This window comes from Argopecten irradians, chromosome 1 (assembly GCF_041381155.1).
Source record: "Argopecten irradians isolate NY chromosome 1, Ai_NY, whole genome shotgun sequence".
NCBI classification, from domain to species: Eukaryota; Metazoa; Mollusca; class Bivalvia; order Pectinida; family Pectinidae; genus Argopecten; species Argopecten irradians.
Genome location: NC_091134.1, coordinates 17,572,412 through 17,592,893, shown reverse-complemented (window position 1 = coordinate 17,592,893; position 20,482 = coordinate 17,572,412). Strand labels below are relative to the sequence as shown.

Sequence of the window (20,482 nt, the reverse complement as noted above, 5' to 3'; positions counted from 1 at the left end):
GCCAAATCGCACCAGTAGTACTTGAGAAGAAGTTCAAAATGTGTTTTCAAGATGGCGGCTGTGGCGGCCATCTTGGATTTCGGATCGACCCGAAAAGTAACAACACTTTGTCGGGACCATGTCAGGATCATTTCATGCAAGTTTCAGCCAAATCGCACCGGTAGAACTTGAGAAGAAGTTCAAAATGTGTTTTTCAAGATGGCGGCTGTGGCGGCCATCTTGGATTTCGGATCGACCCGAAAAGTAACAACACTTTGTCGGGACCATGTCAGGATCATTTCATGCAAGTTTCAGCCTAATCGCACCGGTAGAACTTGAGAAGAAGTTCAAAATGTGTTTTCAAGATGGCGGCTGTGGCGGCCATCTTGGATTTTGGATCGACCCAAAAAATAACAACACTTTGTCGGGACCATGGCAGGATCATTTCATGCAAGTTTCAGCTAAATCGCACCGGTAGAACTTGAGAAGAAGTTCAAAATGTGAAAAGTTAACGCACGGCGGACGGCGGACGGCGGACGGCGGACGGCGCACGGCGGACGGCGGACGACGACGGACGAAACATGACGACTATAGGTCATCCTGACCCTTCGGGTCAGATGACCTAAAAATGCCTTGGAAAATGATTTAGGAAGATATCAATTTGCAGAAATGAACTAACCTTGATCCCAAAGATAAATCATACTCAAAAGAAAGTTGTTTTACAGTATCAAAATTGAGTAGGTTAACTATAATTTCAAATTAACAGCCTCTTTGAATCAAACTTGTTCTGACCCATAAAATTTTTTCAGACAGAGTTAAATACGCTGAACTGTAATGGGTATTGGGGCTAAAAGACACTCCAAGTGTCACAACAGTGGAGTACCCCATTAGCTCTGCCCAACAGATGTTAGGTATGTTGTGTCAGAGGAAGCCGTCTACACAAAATGCCCAGTTTATCCACACAGGTACATGGGTCTGTAAATCTATTCCACAACAAGACCATAACAAGATATAATGCTATTATAAAGTAAAATACAAACCACTCAGGTTCAGTTTTAGTGGTAAGTTTCTGATAAAATTTCACAACACATACTAGCTTTATACATACTGGTGAAAAAAATAGAAAAAAAAATGATTAAAGGAATAGTTTTTTGTAGTGCAAACTCGACTGAAGAACATGCATTCTTTAAAAATGGTTTGTTTAATGATGTAATTACCTTACAACTTGGGACTGAAATTATTTTTTTTGGTCAAAATTGACCATAGCAAACTTTTTTGTAAGTAAATAGTACTTCTAAAATTCAGACGTAAATAAAAAGCCTGAAACTTGAAATATCTCTTTAAAGTAAAAAAAGATCTGTAACTACATGAACTGAAATATATAATGAGAAGTTTCCCTCAATGCATATAGCCACTATGAAATGACTAAACTGAGCTGATTTCTTCAATTGGCATTTAGAAAGAATTGGCTCTGGGTAATAATGTTTTTGTGCAAAGGATATCACTATCAGAATAACAATTCAGGTAGAATTGGCACTGGGTATCATATGATATCACTATCAGAATAACGACCAAATAAAAGAGACAGCAACAATGACTTAATATCAAAACTAACCCTAACAATATTAATGTTACTAAGGGAGAGAAGTGCCAAATACACATTGGTCAGCCAATTGAAGATTATGTTGTTTTGAGTAATTTTGGAATCTTAAGGTTTCAAAGCAAAGATAACAGTGTGTTAAAAAGTTCTTTAACGAAGTACACAGATGGATTGATCCTGGTACCAGACAATGGCTTATCTGATAGAGAGAGTAAGGGGAAGTAACTCTAACTTTTATTACCCATCATCACAAAATCTATCACCCACTTGAGTGACAATAGTCCTATACTGATCACGCACTGAGTGTTGGTCGGTCTAACTCAAGCTTGACTTTCTTCGATCATCAACCTGCTGTAATGACCGTAATTACTAATTAGGGACCTATGACTATGAAAAAAGTAAGGGAACTTACCTATGTAGGCTTCCATCATTGACAATTTTAACAGCTCATCATTTACAACAAATCCTTGTGATCTTTATATATTGTCATCAACATAGTTATAATGATATGTAGATCTTCCAAATCATATATATCATGAATGTGATATGTAAACATATAACTACATGTTATATGTAATGATACACGATATACAACCCATGAGTATTTCAGGTGTGACGTGATGTATATATCCTGTAACCTTCATCACACACCTGACAGCATGATGCAGGCGTACACATCGTACTAGTCATCGAAACATCACACATGACACAGTCACTGTTTATGTAACTAATATCATCACACTGACCATACTTCCCAACCTGAAGAAGATGTTCAGAGGAATGTGAAGTGATTTGTACATGTAACAATACCAACAAAACCCGCCTCATTTTGTCCCATACTTGACAGGTTTATCCACAGGTTGCTAGGGAAAAGATAACTCTGACTTTTATCAGGGTAAGGAAAAGACAGCTCACACGCACTAGACAGTGACGTCATCAATACATGTGGCAACCATTTTTATGCACATCGACGTTCATATCAACTGAATTTTCATCATTTCTCGTAAAGTATGGGAGAAAAAGAATCAAACATGGGCCTGTCAGGAAGACAAAGATATCTCAACCCTGGTAAAAGATTTTGACCATCAACTTTCGACAAGCCTCGGGTTGACCAGCCAATATCTTTCACTCGGATAGAGATATCCCTGTCCACCTGACTGGCCCATGTAAGATTCTATTACCTAATCCTATACATTGAAACATACATTCACCATCACAATATAGCTGAACATTTCTGTCCGTCAACATTTCCACATATTTCCTTTAAATTGGCATTGTGTTTTAACAGACTAAAGCATTTTGATTAGGAGGAGAATGTCACATTTATCAATGCCCCATCATTCACAGAATAATTCTTTACTACCCAGTCAATTCAGTGCGAATTTCATCAGCAACACGGTAGTTCACATACAAGTATATTAACAAATCAAGCACAGTTTAACTTAGGCAAAAAAGAGTAAAATAATAAAGTCTCAATGAATTAATGTGTTTCAATTTTGATAACTAAACCCTCCTATGCTGTATATTATATCACTAAGTAAACCATGGTGTATTAATGTAATGGTGAAGGTCTTGAACAAGGCACTAATGAGTTCTAAATGATCACGTCTATCAGTTACCTAGGTACAGCACCAACAGTGGTCAATGTTCACTGACCATCAACACTTCAGATGTTGTCAACCAATTAGTTTTCATGGGATCAGTTTCGTGGATTTCAAGGGCGATAAAAAAATTGTGAAAATAGATGACTGTGATATTGTTTACAATTTAGGTAAAGTAGAACTTCAGAAAAAAATTTATCCATTGGAATAAAAACGTAAAATAAATTCTCTGTGAAAGCAGGTCTACAGTATTATTTGATTGAACCATATTTCATCATATACCTAGTAGAACTTACCAAGTGTCCAGCTTTTTATAGAGCAATTACAACACATATAACTATCATGTTATCCAATACAAAATAGCTTTAAAACACTGTCATCAATATTTTTACATTTAAGAAAAAAGAATTATACATAATACAAATGGCAGGTAATCACAGTAAAAAATGTACATGTTTGGGTGTGAGTTATCAATTATATGGAAAGACTTGTACAATTACGAAAAAAGATCCATTTAAATTGGAAAAGATCTATACAAATAAGAAGAAAAAAAGCATTCAAATTGAAAAATATATACAATGTATACAAAATAGAAAAACAATTATTCAAATCGGGCGATATTTACACAAATTAGGAAAAACAATCTTTAGAAATCTGGCAAGAAAAATCATGACAATATCTATCTTTTAAATCTTTCGGACAATCTTTTACAGGAATGCTTGCGAACAAAATCACAATATCCTATAGAGCTGACCCTGTTCAATTTCAAATAATTGTTTGGATCATAAGGGCTAAGATTACTGAAGATCACAATACCGTATTCGACCCGCTCAGGGCGCTTAAAAAATTGATAAAAATGAAAGGTGCTAATAAGTCAAAATTATTGCAAATGCATACCGTTTTATGTAGTTTTGGTCCATATTTATGCCTGGGCAATTGAAATTGAGGCCTCAAAAAGGGGGAGGGGCGCTTATAGGGACATGGGCGCTTAATGAGTCGAATACGGTATCTGGACATTCAACAATTAGCTCTCCACCTCTTGGTCCATTGTTTTAGCCCTAGCTGTGTCAGTTGTGTCGGAACTGTCAGAAGGTCGCTGATTTTCTTCAAATTTGCACTTTAGACAAATACCTCAAGAATACATCATAATCATACCTTACATAGTTTCATTTTTACAAAGCCATAGAACCAAAGAAAGATTCCATTGAATTTAGCTGTTACATAAACCAACACTTTAATGGCTTCATTGCATTCATAATTTAACCCAGGTTCCTTTACATTATTTCTTATTTAATTTTTTACACAAAGTCACTTCTAAATTTACTGTAGTTTAATCTTCAAATCACCATTAAAAGGGTAAAATGGTGACTTGGAGAGTAAACTACAGAATATTTCCTCCTCATAAACCATGTAGTAGAAAATTTGGAAGAAGAGACTTTGATGTATAGATGTATTAAAGATAACGTTCCCTTAGGGACAGTTTTACCAAGTTATTAATTCTGATGAATTGTGTTGAATTCATAATTTTTATGGTTTAGCCTGACGAAAGACCCGTCTGCAGAGACGACATCATCATTTGACACAGTAATTCTGTGATACATCAATGTGCTATCTTTTACCTAGGTATGCGTACATAAAATACATTTTTCACAGAATAATAATTTAACATTACACCATTACATAAAATTTGTCAATAAACTATAAATATAAAAGAGTTCACATTTCAATCTTTATGCACCTATTCCTCCTTTGGTTTTTCTACTTTGGAATCTTTTCTGCAAAAAAAAAATAAAGGACAAAAACTTAAAATCACAATCATCTATTTTAAGTTCATTAACAATTAATGTTTACATAATGTAAATTCACCAAATTAAGAATCATTACAAATATTATCTCAATGCCTGGAAAGCATCATAATATTAATCTAAGGAAAGAACTATTATCACCTTGATGCAGGATCTTAACTATGACCCATTCACAAAATACTTAAATGGCTACCGAGAACATTGGAAAAATTTAAATAGCAACATTCCATAATTATTTTGTTCAGCATTATAAGGAAACATTCCTAAGGATAGAGACTTACTGTGTCGACAGGTGTCCATTTGATGAAGATTTGTGGCTGACGAATGTTGATTTTATAATGAAATGTAGGAGAGGCCAACATAAGAAAAACACATGTCCTATAAAATACAGCTGACTGTAAACCTGTAACCAAAACACATGTCCTATAAAATACAGCTGACTGTAAACCTGTAACCAAAACACATGTCCTATAAAATACAGCTGGCTGTAAACCTGTAACCAAAACACATATCCTATAAAATACAGCTGACTGTAAACCTGTAACCAAAACACATGTACTATAAAATACAGCTGCTGTAAACCTGTAACCAAACAGTCTATAAATACAGCTGACTGTAAACTGTAACCAAAACACATAATGTCCTATAAAATACAGCTGCTGCTGTAACCAAAAAACACACTGTACTATGAAATACAGCTGATTGTAAACCTGTAACCAAAACACATGTCCTATACAAGAGGCCCAAAGGGCCTTAACGATCATCTGACTACCTTGGCAATAGTAAAATTAATTATATATGGTGTCACTTTGTCAGGACCATGTCAGGATCATTTTCAATTTCTTACAACAAATTTTATTTCAAACAAGAGGCCCAAGGGCCTTAACATATAGGAAATTCATTATATATAGTGTCATGGTAGCCATCTTCGATTTGGGATCAACCAGAGATGTAACAATAGTTTGTCGGGACCATGTTAGGATCATTTCATGCAAGTTTCAGCTAAATCGCACTGGTAGAACTTGAAAAGAAGTCCAAAATGTGTTTTCAAGATGGTGTCTGTGGCAGCCATCTTGGATTTCGAATTGATCCGAAAAATAACAACACTTTGCCAGGATTATGTTAGGATCATTTCATGCAAGTTTCAGCTAAATCGCACTGATAGAACTTGAGAAGAAGTTCAAAATGTGTTTTCAAGATGGCGGCTGTGGCGGCCATCTTGGATTTTGGATCGGCCCGAAAAATAACAACCCTTTGTCGGGACCAATGCAGGATCATTTCATGCAAGTTTCAGCTAAATCGCACTGGTAGAACTTGAGAAGAAGTTCAAAATGTGTTTTCAAGATGGCTGCTGTGGCGGCCATCTTGGATTTCAGATCGGCCTGAAAAATAACAACAATTTTTTTGGGACCTTGTCAGGATCATTTAATGCAAGTTTCAGCTAAATTGCACTGGTAGAACTTGAGAAGAAGTTCAAAATGTGTTTTCAAGATGGCGGCTTTAGCGGCCATCTTGGATTTCGAATCGACCCGAAAAATAACAACACTTTGTCGGGACCATGTCACGATCATTTCATGTCAGTTTCAGCTAAATTGCAGTGGTAGAACTTGAGAAGAAGTTCAAAATGTGAAAAGTTAACACACGGCGCACGGCGCACGACAGACAACGACGGACGAAACTTGACGACTATAGGTCATCTTGATCCTTCGGGTCAGATGACCTAATAAAGCTGGCTGTAAATCTGTAACCAACACACATGTCCTATAAAATACAGCCGGCTGTAAATCTGTAACCAACACACATGTCCTATAATATACAGCTGGCTGTAACCAAAACATGTGTCCTATAAAATAAATAGAAATGGCTGTAAATCTGTAACCAAAACACATGTCCTATAAAATAAATAGAAATGGCTGTAAATCTGTAACCAACACATATATCCTAAAAAATACAGCTGGCTGTAACCAACACACGTGTCCTATAAAATACAGCTGGCTGTAACCAACACACATTTCCTATAACATACAGCTGGCTGTAACCAACACACATGTCCTATAAAATACAGCTGGCTGTAACCAAAACATGAATACTATATAAAAATACAGCTGAAACCAATACACATGTCCTATAACATATGGCTGGCTGCATCTAACACACGTGTTCTATAAAATATAACTGGCTGTAACCAACACAAATGTCCTATAACATATGACTGGCTGTAACCAACACACATGTCCTATAAAATATAACTTGCTGTAACCAACACACATGTCCTATAAAATACAGCCGGCTGTAAATCTGTAACCAACACATATGTCCTATAAAGTACAGCTGGCTGTAACCTTCATGATCTTAGGAGAAATTAAAAGCACAGTAAACTTAATTTTAATTGCCAAGTTCCACTAAGACCTTTATTTCTATACCACTTTTGAATAAAAGTTCATTAAATTCATATTCATTTTGCCATCCAGTTCCTACTTAACCAACTCACCTTCATATAATCACTAAAATTTAAAAGTACAAAGCTGAGCAGCGCATATCCCATACAGAATGTCGTGACAAGCTTTTTGAGTATATACAATACTGGTTGTAGTATAGACAAGCTGTTCATCTTCTCGAGCGCTGGAATTTTCTGTGGTAATGCTATCACCTAAAACACAAATTCAAATATAAAAGATTTTGGATAACATTATTAGCCTATTTACTGTATTTAGTCTAAACACTCATTACTGCCAACTGCAACTCATGACAATTACAATTTTACAAAGGAGATTATATTCGTTGGACTTTTATTTATTCAGAGTACATTTATCTAAACCTCATAATATAGATTAAAGAAATGGAACTCCACTTTTTCCTTATTTGATTCCATTTTTGAATTAACAATATTTCATACTAACAACTTTAAAATATCTCAATTTAAAACTGTGACTTTCAAAACAAGAAATGATCAATTTTAAATCCACTTACAGCCAGATCTGCACACTTACCTGGTTTTCACAGTTGATCATTATAAACTCTAAAGCAAAGTTCATATAATATCCTGATCGTGTGCCGTGCCACAGGGCCAGGTAAAATAGGGTGACACCCTGTGATAATAACTTGTTTCCTAGGAACTTCAGTCTCTTAAACACATACCTGAAAACCAAGGAAACGGTACTATCACTTTTAAAACTAAAACATTGTGTGGTAAATCCTGAATTCTGATCTACAGGTTAGCAATATATATAGCAAATGAATAATACTAGTACTTCAAAGCATTCTTATATATTTATCAACAAAATTCTGTAAAAAAGGAAAAGTTTTATGTTGTGGACAAAACATTTCAATCACCACCTTTTGATCTTCTCTAAGGTTGTGCATGTACATATTCAGGAGTCAATAACCTTTGTTAGAGCTTGGACCAATTTTACCATCCAATTACTAGTGTTGCAAACGGATGACCTTTAATATTACCTATTTTACCATCAACTGATATGCTTTTTAGATGACCTTGAACTATAACCTACTTTGCCATTCATTCAAATGTGACATATTTTGCAATCTAATGGTTAGAAGAGTAGATAACCTTGACCTTTGACCTACTTTGCCATAATTGAAAGGTAAAATATTTTGCAATCTATGGTTTGAGATGTAGATGACCTTGACCTTTGATAAACTTTGTCATCCACTGAAATGTGACTTATTTTACAATCTATTGGTTTGATTTATAAATAACCTTGACCTTTGACATACTTTCCATCCATTGAAAGGTGATCTATGTGACCTATTTTGCCATCTATTGGTTAGAGAAGTATATAACCTTGACTTTTGACCTACTTTGCCATCCACTGGTTGGTGTTATAGTTGAAGGACTGTATGTAGTCGCGGAGACGGTAACCCTCCTCCAGTTTCCGGAGCTGAACGTTGCACACACCATTCCATTCAATGCTACCATTGATGTCCTTCCCATTGTAGGAAATGCCTACCAATATACATGTCCCCTCCTGGGAACACAGGTAACATAAAACATTAATATACATGTATATATATAGTGATCTCATATCAATGATCACATCTACTTAGATAATGTATAATAATATATGTATAATAATATATTCATATATTCATATTCATATATATGTTTAAATATTACCATTATATATCTTGAGAGGTATGGTTTTAAAAATACACAATCAGATTAAATCAGTTAGCAAATAAAATATATCTGAGATATAACAGAATGTTCAGCTTCAAAACCACACATATTACAAGAAAACTCTTCCCAGCCATTTAATTGGGAGAATGACTTTATTTGATAAGTATAGTATACAGTATGGTTCACATGATCAGTTGATAGTGATGTGGATACTTACTGCAATAAGCCAGCTTCCTATGTATTTACTAAGAATAACTCTGCCCCAAAAGGTAATGTAAAAAAACTTTAATACCGAGCTGTAATCCTGAAATAGATACAAATCTTTCTCTCAATTGACAAAATCAAAATAACATTCATATACAAATGTAAATATCCTAAAATTTCGAACAGAACCATGTATGCAGTTGAAAATGTGGCCTACATTTGTATTCATAATAAGGCATAATCAAATCCATGTGTAAAGTCTTTTAATTGCCAAGTTTCCACTAAGACCCTTTATTTCTAATACCCACTTTTGAATAAAAGGTTCATTAATTATTCATATTCATCTTTGCCATCCAGTTCCTACTTAACCAACTCACCTTCATATAATCACTAAAATCTAAAAGTACAAAGCTGAGCAGCGCATATCCCATACAGAATGTCGTGACAAGCTTTTTGAGTATATACAATACTGGTTGTAGTATAGACAAGCTGTTCATCTTCTCGAGCGCTGGAATTTTCTGTGGTAATGCTATCACCTAAAACACAAAGTAAAATATAAAAGATTTTGGATAACATTATTAGCCTATTTACTGTATTTAGTCTAAACACTCATTACTGCCAACTGCAACTCATGACAATTACAAATTTACAAAGGAGATTATATTCGTTGGACTTCTATTTATTCAGAGTACATTTATCTAAACCCCATAATATAGATTAAAGAAATGGAACTCCATTTTTTCCTTATTTGATTTCATTTTTGAATTAACAATATTTCATACTAACAACTTTAAAATATCTCAATTTAAAACTGTGACTTTCAAAACAAGAAATGATCATTTTTAAATCCACTTACAGCCAGATCTGCCCACTTACCTGGTTTTCACAGTTGATCATTATAAACTCTAAAGCAAAGTTCATATAATATCCTGATCGTGTGCCGTGCCACAGGGCCAGGTAAAATAGGGTGACGCCCTGTGATAATAACTTGTTTCCTAGGAACTTCAGTCTCTTAAACACATACCTGAAAACCAAGGAAACGGTACTATCACTTTTAAAACTAAAACATTGTGTGGTAAATCCTGAATTCTGATCTACAGGTTAGCATATATATAGCAAATGAATAATACTAGTACTTCAAAGCATTCTTATATATTTATCAACAAAATTCTGTAAAAAAGGAAAAGTTTTATGTTGTGGACAAAACATTTCAATCACCACCTTTTGATCTTCTCTAAGGTTGTGCATGTACATATTCAGGAGTCAATAACCTTTGTTAGAGCTTGGACCAATTTTACCATCCAATTACTAGTGTTGCAAACGGATGACCTTTAATATTACCTATTTTACCATCAACTGATATGCTTTTTAGATGACCTTGAACTATAACCTACTTTGCCATTCATTCAAATGTGACATATTTTGCAATCTAATGGTTAGAAGAGTAGATAACCTTGACCTTTGACCTACTTTGCCATTAATTGAAAGGTAAAATATTTTGCAATCTATTGGTTTGAGATGTAGATGACCTTGACCTTTGATAAACTTTGTCATCCACTGAAATGTGACTTATTTTACAATCCATTGGTTTGATTTATAAATAACCTTGACCTTTGACATACTTTCCATCCATTGAAAGGTGATCTATGTGACCTATTTTGCCATCTATTGGTTAGAGAAGTATATAACCTTGACTTTTGACCTACTTTGCCATCCACTGGTTGGTGTTATAGTTGAAGGACTGTATGTAATCGCGGAGACGGTAACCCCCTCCTCCAGTTTCCGGAGCTGAACGTTGCACACACCATTCCATTCAATGTTACCATTGATGTCCTTCCCATTGTAGGAAATGCCTACCAATATACATGTTCCCTCCTGGGAACACAGGTAACATAAAACATTAATATACATGTATATATATATATAGTGATCTCATATCAATGATCACACCTACTTAGAAAATGTATAATAATATATTCATATTCATATATATGTTTAAATATTACCATTATATATCTTGAGAGGTATGGTTTTAAAAATACACAATCAGATTAAACCAGTTAGCAAATAAAATATATCTGAGATATAACAGAATGTTCAGCTTCAAAACCACACATATTACAAGAAAACTCTTCCCAGCCATTTAATTGGGAGAATGACTTTATTTGATAAGTATAGTATACAGTATGGTTCACATGATCAGTTGATAGTGATGTGGATACTTACTGCAATAAGCCAGCTTCCTATGTATTTACTAAGAATAACTCTGCCCCAAAAGGTAATGTAAAAAAACTTTAATACCGAGCTGTAATCCTGAAATAGATACAAATCTTTCTCTCAATTGACAAAATCAAAATAACATTCATATACAAATGTAAATATCCTAAAATTTCGAACAGAACCATGTATGCAGTTGAAAATGTGGCCTACATTTGTATTCATAATAAGGCATAATCAAATCCATGTGTAAAGTCTATGCAGTTTGAGTTTGATCAGCCCATTTATACTTGAGTTACCAAGATTTTGAGTCATAATGACCTTTACCATTGACTACTGAAGGGAAGTTGAATATTTGTATGGAAATTACTCTAGTGACAATAAGACCTCTGACGCTAAGGTGACGACAACTAATGTTCCGCTGAGGTGGTGACAGTTCTTGTTAACACTGAGGTGGCCACAGTTCTTGTTTCAGTTACACCTAACACTGGTGTGGACTTACCGCGAATGCGTCATCTTTATAGAAATCTGTGGAGAAGACGAGTCCCCCTATATGGTAGGAGGCAATGTACACCACACCCAGCCCAAGTCTCTTCATTCCTGGTAAAACACTGAAAAGAAAATGAAAGTCAAAATAATTCCTACAATTTACATGTTACAAGGTACCTTTCTTGGCATTTTTTAACATAATTCATCTGATGTGTGAAGTCAAAGGACAGTTGTTGACATTTTCTAATTTAACATACCTGACTGGTGGGTCCTTAGACGGTTCTTCCTGAAGAGTTCCGTTTGTAAAGGACAGGTAGCGCTTCATGCTAAACTGTGAAGGTAAACAAAACATCATAAATATTAACTATTAATAGACAATTTGCTTGAATCTTAAGTAACTTTATGGGTTTATGGGTTTTCTTGGTTTGTTAAATTCCCTCTTTATCATTACCCGATATTGTTAATAACTTCAATTGAAACCTGTATTTATAAAGTAGCCTGGTATGGAAAGTTATCTAGCTAGGATAGCAATTATCTGGAAACTATAGAACAATAGACTTGTTAATAGCCTATCTTCATTAATAATCACTATAGAACAATAGACTTGTTAATAGCCTATCTTCATTATAAATCACTATAGAACAATAGACTTGTTAATAGCCTATCTTCATTATTAATCACTATAGAACAATAGACTTGTTAATAGCCTATCTTCATTATAAATCACTATAGAACAATAGACTTGTTAATAGCCTATCTTCATTATTAATCACTATAGAACAATAGACTTGTTAATAGCCTATCTTCATTATTAATCACTATAGAACAATAGACTTTGTTAATAGCCTATCTCCATTATAAATCACTATAGAACAATAGACTTGTTAATAGCCTATCTTCATTATAAATCACTATAGAACAATAGACTTGTTAATAGCCTATCTTCATTATTATCACAATAGAACAATAGACTTGTTAATAGCCTATCTCCATTATTATCACTATAGAACAATAGAATTGTTAATAGCCTATCTTCATTATAAATCACTATAGAACAATAGACTTGTTAATAGCCTATCTTCATTATAAATCACTATAGAACAATAGACTTGTTAATAGCCTATCTTCATTATAAATCACTATAGAACAATAGACTTGTTAATAGCCTATCTTCATAATTAATCACTATAGAACAATAGACTTGTTAATAGCCTATCTCCATTATTTTCACTATAGAACAATAGACTTGTTAATAGCCTATCTTCATTATTAATCACTATAGAACAATAGACTTGTTAATAGCCTATCTTCATTATTAATCACTATAGAACAATAGACTTGTTAATAGCCTATCTTCATTATTAATCACTATAGAACAATAGACTTGTTAATAGCCTATCTTCATTATTAATCACTATAGAACAATAGACTTGTTAATAGCCTATCTTCATTATTAATCACTATAGAACAATAGACTTGTTAATAGCCTATCTCCATTATTATAATCACTATAGAACAATAGACTTGTTAATAGCATATCTTCATTATTAATCACTATAGAACAATAGACTTGTTAAAAGCCTATCTTCATTATTAATCACTATAGAACAATAGACTTGTTAATAGCCTATCTTCATTATTAATCACTATAGAACAATAGACTTGTTAATAGCCTATCTTCATTATTAATCACTATAGAACAATAGACTTGTTAATAGCCTATCTTCATTATTAATCACTATAGAACAATAGACTTGTTAATAGCCTATCTTCATTATTAATCACTATAGAACAATAGACTTGTTAATAGCCTATCTTCATTATAAATCACTATAGAACAATAGACTTGTTAATAGCCTATCTTCATTATAAATCACTATAGAACAATAGACTTGTTAATAGCCTATCTTCATTATTAATTACTATAGAACAATAGACTTGTTAATAGCCTATCTTCATTATTATCACTATAGAACAATAGAATTGTTAATAGCCTATCTCCATTATTATAATCACTATAGAACAATAGACTTGTTAATAGCCTATCTTCATTATTAATCACTATAGAACAATAGACTTGTTAATAGCCTATCTTCATTATAAATCACTATAGAACAATAGACTTGTTAATAGCCTATCTTCATTATAAATCACTATAGAACAATAGACTTGTTAATAGCCTATCTTCATTATAAATCACGATAGAACAATAGACTTGTTAATAGCCTATCTTCATTATAAATCACTATAGAACAATAGACTTGTTAATAGCCTATCTCCATTATTAATCCTGCCTTTCAAGTTAAATTCGGTAGGTCTTTGTACTGTTATGTTACCTAAGTTGGTTATCATATGGTTACCTAAGATAGTTTAAAAAAAAATAATTTTGGGTTTGTGTTTACCTGAGTTTACCTTTGTAAGTCATTATGATATTTACCTGTGGTCCAGCAAGGAACCCTCCAAAGAAGAATGCGTGGCCCAGCATGGCCAGTAGGGACGGTGACTCCTTCAGGATGGTGGCCTTCTGCTCTGCGGACAGCTTCTCCTTGGTAACAGATTCAAAACAACATGTCAACAACACTTATTGATCATATTTCAGAATATTCTTAAAACCCACACAAGATTTCTTTAAATATCATGCTCATATTACAAGCCAACACAGAATAAGTATTTTTTTTTACTCAATACTGTATTATGTATGTTCAAAGTTTATTCATATCTTGTCCAAATCAATGTTTTCAAAATATCAACAATCTTTTTGCTAACAATTATCTTTTTGCTATTGACACTTTTTTCCTAATATGATGAGCATGAAATCTTTTTTTGCTTTTTTCAATCAAGAATGATAACAACCAGTGTTTTGATTTGCCACATGAAATAAAATTTACCTGTACATCACTTATTATATTGTATAATACAATAAGCTCATAATGATATAGAATCCTACATTGAGGATGTGACACAGAGAACCTTGGGGTGATATGTTTGGATCGGACCAAACAAAGTCTGACATCATGAATAAGGGCTGAAGACCTAACTGTACCATATCCTCAAGGTAGACAATCCTTTGTCACAGAGCTTCTCCCATCAAATTAAATACATCATGCAAAGTGTAATTTAATTAATTAACTATAGAAATCAACATTCAGATGCAGTGTTATTGATGTGCAATACTTGCTTAATTCTCATAATAATATTCAAGTGTGCCAATTTCTGTCAGTTGCTGAATTCTCAAAATAATATTCAAGTGTGCCGATTTCTGTCAGTTGAAAAAGGCTGACCAAGAGGTCTCTCACCTTGGTGGTGTGTAACAGAAATATAGAGAATGGGAGACAACTCTGTGCACAATTAAAGAGTAACAGATTTAACTACATGTGGACGTGTTGATATATAACCTAATGTGTGCAAATAAGCAGAGCAGCATAGGTTGTATAGATCAGAGATATCTAGCTCCGAGGATTTAACTGTACAGATCAGAGATATCTAGCTCTGCGGATTTAACTGTACAGATCAGAGATATCTAGCTCTGAGGATTTAACTATACAGATCAGAGATATCTAGCTCTAAGGATTTAACTGTACAGATCAGAGATATCTAGCTCTGAGAATTTAACTGTACAGATCAGAGATATCTAGCTCTGAGGATTTAACTGTACAGATCAGAGATATCTAGCTCCGAGGATTTAACTGTACAGATCAGAGATATCTAGCTCTGAGGATTTAACTGTACAGGTCAGAGATATCTAGCTCTGAGGATTTAACTGTACAGATCAGAGATATCTAGCTCCGAGGATTTAACTGTACAGGTCAGAGATATCTAGCTCCGAGGATTTAACTGTACAGATCAGAGATATCTAGCTCTAAGGATTTAACTGTACAGATCAGAGATATCTAGCTCTGAGGATTTAACTGTACAGATCAGAGATACCTAGCTCCTAGGATTTAACTGTACAGATCAGAGATATCTAGCTCTAAGGATTTAACTGTACAGATCAGAGATATCTAGCTCCGAGGATTTAACTGTACAGATCAGAGATATCTAGCTCCGAGGATTTAACTGTACAGATCAGAGATATCTAGCTCTGAGGATTTCACTGTACAGATCAGAGATATCTACCTCCGAGGATTTAACTATACAGATCAGAGATATCTAGCTCTGAGGATTTAACTGTACAGATCAGAGATATCTAGCTCCGAGGATTTAACTGTACAGATCAGAGATATCTAGCTCTGAGGATTTAACTGTACAGGTCAGAGATATCTAGCTCCGAGGATTTAACTGTACAGATCAGAGATATCTAGCTCTGAGGATTTCACTGTACAGATCAGAGATATCTAGCTCTGAGGATTTAACTGTACAGATCAGAGATATCTAGCTCCGAGGATTTAACTGTACAGATCAGAGATATCTAGCTCTGAGGATTTAACTGTACAGATCAGAGATATCTAGCTCCGAGGATTTAATTGTACAGATCAGAGATATCTAGCTCTGAGGATTTCATTGTACAGATCAGAGATATCTACCTCTGAGGATTTCACTGTACAGATCAGAGATATCTAGCTCTGAGGATTTAACTGTACAGGTCAGAGATATCTAGCTCCGAGGATTTAACTGTACAGATCAGAGATATCTAGCTCTAAGGATTTAACTGTACAGATCAGAGATATCTAGCTCTGAGGATTTAACTGTACAGATCAGAGATACCTAGCTCCTAGGATTTAACTGTACAGATCAGAGATATCTAGCTCTAAGGATTTAACTGTACAGATCAGAGATATCTAGCTCCGAGGATTTAACTGTACAGATCAGAGATATCTAGCTCCGAGGATTTAACTGTACAGATCAGAGATATCTAGCTCTGAGGATTTCACTGTACAGATCAGAGATATCTACCTCCGAGGATTTAACTATACAGATCAGAGATATCTAGCTCTGAGGATTTAACTGTACAGATCAGAGATATCTAGCTCCGAGGATTTAACTGTACAGATCAGAGATATCTAGCTCTGAGGATTTAACTGTACAGATCAGAGATATCTACCTCCGAGGATTTAACTGTACAAATCAGAGATATCTAGCTTTGAGGATTTCACTGTACAGATCAGAGATATCTAGCTATGAGGATTTAACTGTACATATCAGAGATATCTAGCTCCGAGGATTTAACTGTACAGATCAGAGATATCTAGCTCTGAGGATTTAACTGAACAGATCAGAGATATCTAGCTCCAAGGATTTAACTGTACAGATCAGAGATATCTAGCTCTGAGGATTTCACTGTACAGATCAGAGATATCTACCTCCGAGGATTTAACTATACAGGTCAGAGATATCTAGCTCCGAGGATTTAACTGTACAGATCAGAGATATCTAGCTCTGAGGATTTAACTGTACAGATCAGAGATACCTAGCTCCTAGGATTTAACTGTACAGATCAGAGATATCTAGCTCCTAGGATTTAACTGTACAGATCAGAGATATCTAGCTCTAAGGATTTAACTGTACAGATCAGAGATATCTAGCTCTAAGGATTTAACTGTACAGATCAGAGATACCTAGCTCCTAGGATTTAACTGTACAGATCAGAGATATCTAGCTCTAAGGATTTAACTGTACAGATCAGAGATATCTAGCTTTAAGGATTTAACTGTAAAGATCAGAGATATCTAGCTCCGAGGATTTAACTGTACAGATCAGAGATACCTAGCTCCGAGGATTTAACTGTACAAATCAGAGATATCTAGCTCTGAGGATTTAACTGTACAGATCAGAGATACCTAGCTCTTAGGATTTAACTGTACAGATCAGAGATATCTAGCTCTGAGGATTTAACTGTACAGATCAGAGATACCTAGCTCCTAGGATTTAACTGTACAGATCAGAGATATCTAGCTCTAAGGATTTAACTGTACAGATCAGAGATATCAAGCTCTAAGGATTTAACTGTACAGATCAGAGATATCTAGCTCCGAGGATTTAACTGCACAGATCACAGATATCTAGCTCTGAGGGTTTAACTGTAGAGATCAGAGATATCTAGCTTCAAGGATTTAAATGTACAGATCACAGATATCTAGCTCAGAGGATTTAAATGTACAGATCAGAGATATCTAGCTCTGAGGATTTAAATGTACAGATCAGAGATATCTAGCTCCAAGGATTTAACTGTACAGATCAGAGATATCTAGCTACGAGGATTTAACTGTACAGATCAGAGATCCCTAGCTCTGAGGATTTAAATGTACAGATCAGAGATCCCTAGCTCTGAGGATTTAACTGTACAGATCAGAGATATCTAGCCCAGAGGATTTAACTGTACAGATCAGAGATATCTAGCTCTGAGGATTTCACTGTACAGATCAGAGATACCTAGCTCCAAGGATTTAACTGTACAGATCAGAGATATCTAGCTACGAGGATTTCACTGTACAGATCAAAGATATCTAGCTCCGAGGATTTCACTGTACAGATCAGAGATATCTAGCTCTGAGGATTTAACTGTACAGATCAGAGATACCTAGCTCCTAGGATTTAACTGTACAGATCAGAGATATCTACATTGTAGCTCCGAGAATTTAACTGTACAGATCAGAGATACCTAGCTCCGAGGATTTAACTGTACAGATCAGAGATATCTAGCTCTGAGGATTTCACTGTACAGATCAGAGATACCTAGCTCTGAGGATTTAACTGTACAGATCAGAGATATCTAGCTCCGAGGATTTAACTGTACAGATCAGAGATATCTAGCTCTGAGGATTTAACTGTACAGATCAGAGATATCTAGCTCCGAGGATTTAACTGTACAGATCAGAGATATCTAGCTCTGAGGATTTCACTGTACAGATCAGAGATATCTACCTCCGAGGATTTAACTATACAGGTCAGAGATATCTAGCTCTGAGGATTTAACTGTACAGATCAGAGATATCTAGCTCTGAGGATTTAACTGTACAGATCAGAGATACCTAGCTCCTAGGATTTAACTGTACAGATCAGAGGTATCTAGCTCCTAGGATTTAACTGTACAGATCAGAGATATCTAGCTCTAAGGATTTAACTGTACAGATCAGAGATATCTAGCTCTAAGGATTTAACTGTACAGATCAGAGATACCTAGCTCCTAGGATTTAACTGTACAGATCAGAGATATCTAGCTCTAAGGATTTAACTGTACAGATCAGAGATATCTAGCTCTAAGGATTTAACTGTACAGATCAGAGATATCTAGCTCTGAGGATTTAACTGTACAGATCAGAGATATCTAGCTCTGAGGATTTAACTGTACAGATCAGAGATATCTAGCTCCGAGGATTTAACTGTACAGATCAGAGATATCTAGCTCTGAGGATTTAACTGTACAGATCAGAGATATCTAGCTCTAAGGATTTAACTGTACAGATCAGAGATATCTAGCTCTGAGGATTTAACTGTACAGATCAGAGATACCTAGCTCCTAGGATTTAACTGTACAGATCAGAGATATCTAGCTCTAAGGATTTAACTGTACAGATCAGAGATATCAAGCTCTAAGGATTTAACTGTACAGATCAGAGATATCTAGCTCCGAGGATTTAACTTTACAGATCAGAGATATCTAGCTCTGAGGGTTTAACTGTACAGATCAGAGATATCTAGCTTCAAGGATTTAAATGTACAGATCACAGATATCTAGCTCAGAGGATTTAAATGTACAGATCAGAGATATCTAGCTCTGAGGATTTAAATGTACAGATCAGAGATATCTAGCTCCAAGGATTTAACTGTACAGATCAGAGATATCTAGCTACGAGGATTTAACTGTACAGATCAGAGATCCCTAGCTCTGAGGATTTAAATGTACAGATCAGAGATCCCTAGCTCTGAGGATTTAACTGTACAGATCAGAGATATCTAGCCCAGAGGATTTAACTGTACAGATCAGAGATATCTAGCTCTGAGGATTTCACTGTACAGATCAGAGATACCTAGCTCCAAGGATTTAACTGTACAGATCAGAGATATCTAGCTACGAGGATTTCACTGTACAGATCAAAGATATCTAGCTCCGAGGATTTCACTGTACAGATCAAAGATATCTAGCTCTGAGGATTTAACTGTACAGATCAGAGATACCTAGCTCCTAGGATTTAACTGTACAGATCAGAGATATCTACATTGTAGCTCCGAGAATTTAACTGTACAGATCAGAGATATACCTAGCTCCGAGGATTTCACTGTACAGATCAGAGATATCTACATTGTAGCTCCGAGAATTTAACTGTACAGATCAGAGATACCTAGCTCCGAGGATTTCACTGTACAGATCAAAGATATCTAGCTCCGAGGATTTCACTGTACAGATCAAAGATATCTAGCTCTGAGGATTTAACTGTACAGATCAGAGATACCTAGCTCCTAGGATTTAACTGTACAGATCAGAGATATCTACATTGTAGCTCTGAGAATT

General features: G+C 34.9%; 1 protein-coding gene and 1 pseudogene across 1 annotated transcript; both read right to left on the bottom strand.

Annotated features, from left to right (window-relative positions):
* Positions 1–1,216: 1,216 nt before the first annotated feature.
* Positions 1,217–20,482, bottom strand: part of LOC138319378 (lysophospholipid acyltransferase 5-like) — a 54,273-nt pseudogene continuing 35,007 nt past the window's right edge.
* Positions 5,419–9,556, bottom strand: LOC138308193 (lysophospholipid acyltransferase 5-like; the record flags this gene model as incomplete). The annotated part of the gene is made up of 5 exons (XM_069249143.1): positions 9,545–9,556; positions 8,805–8,971; positions 7,976–8,123; positions 7,477–7,635; positions 5,419–5,478 (listed from the first exon to the last, which is right to left on the bottom strand). Coding segments are annotated over exons 1-5 (546 nt in total), but the record flags the coding sequence as incomplete, so codon positions are not given.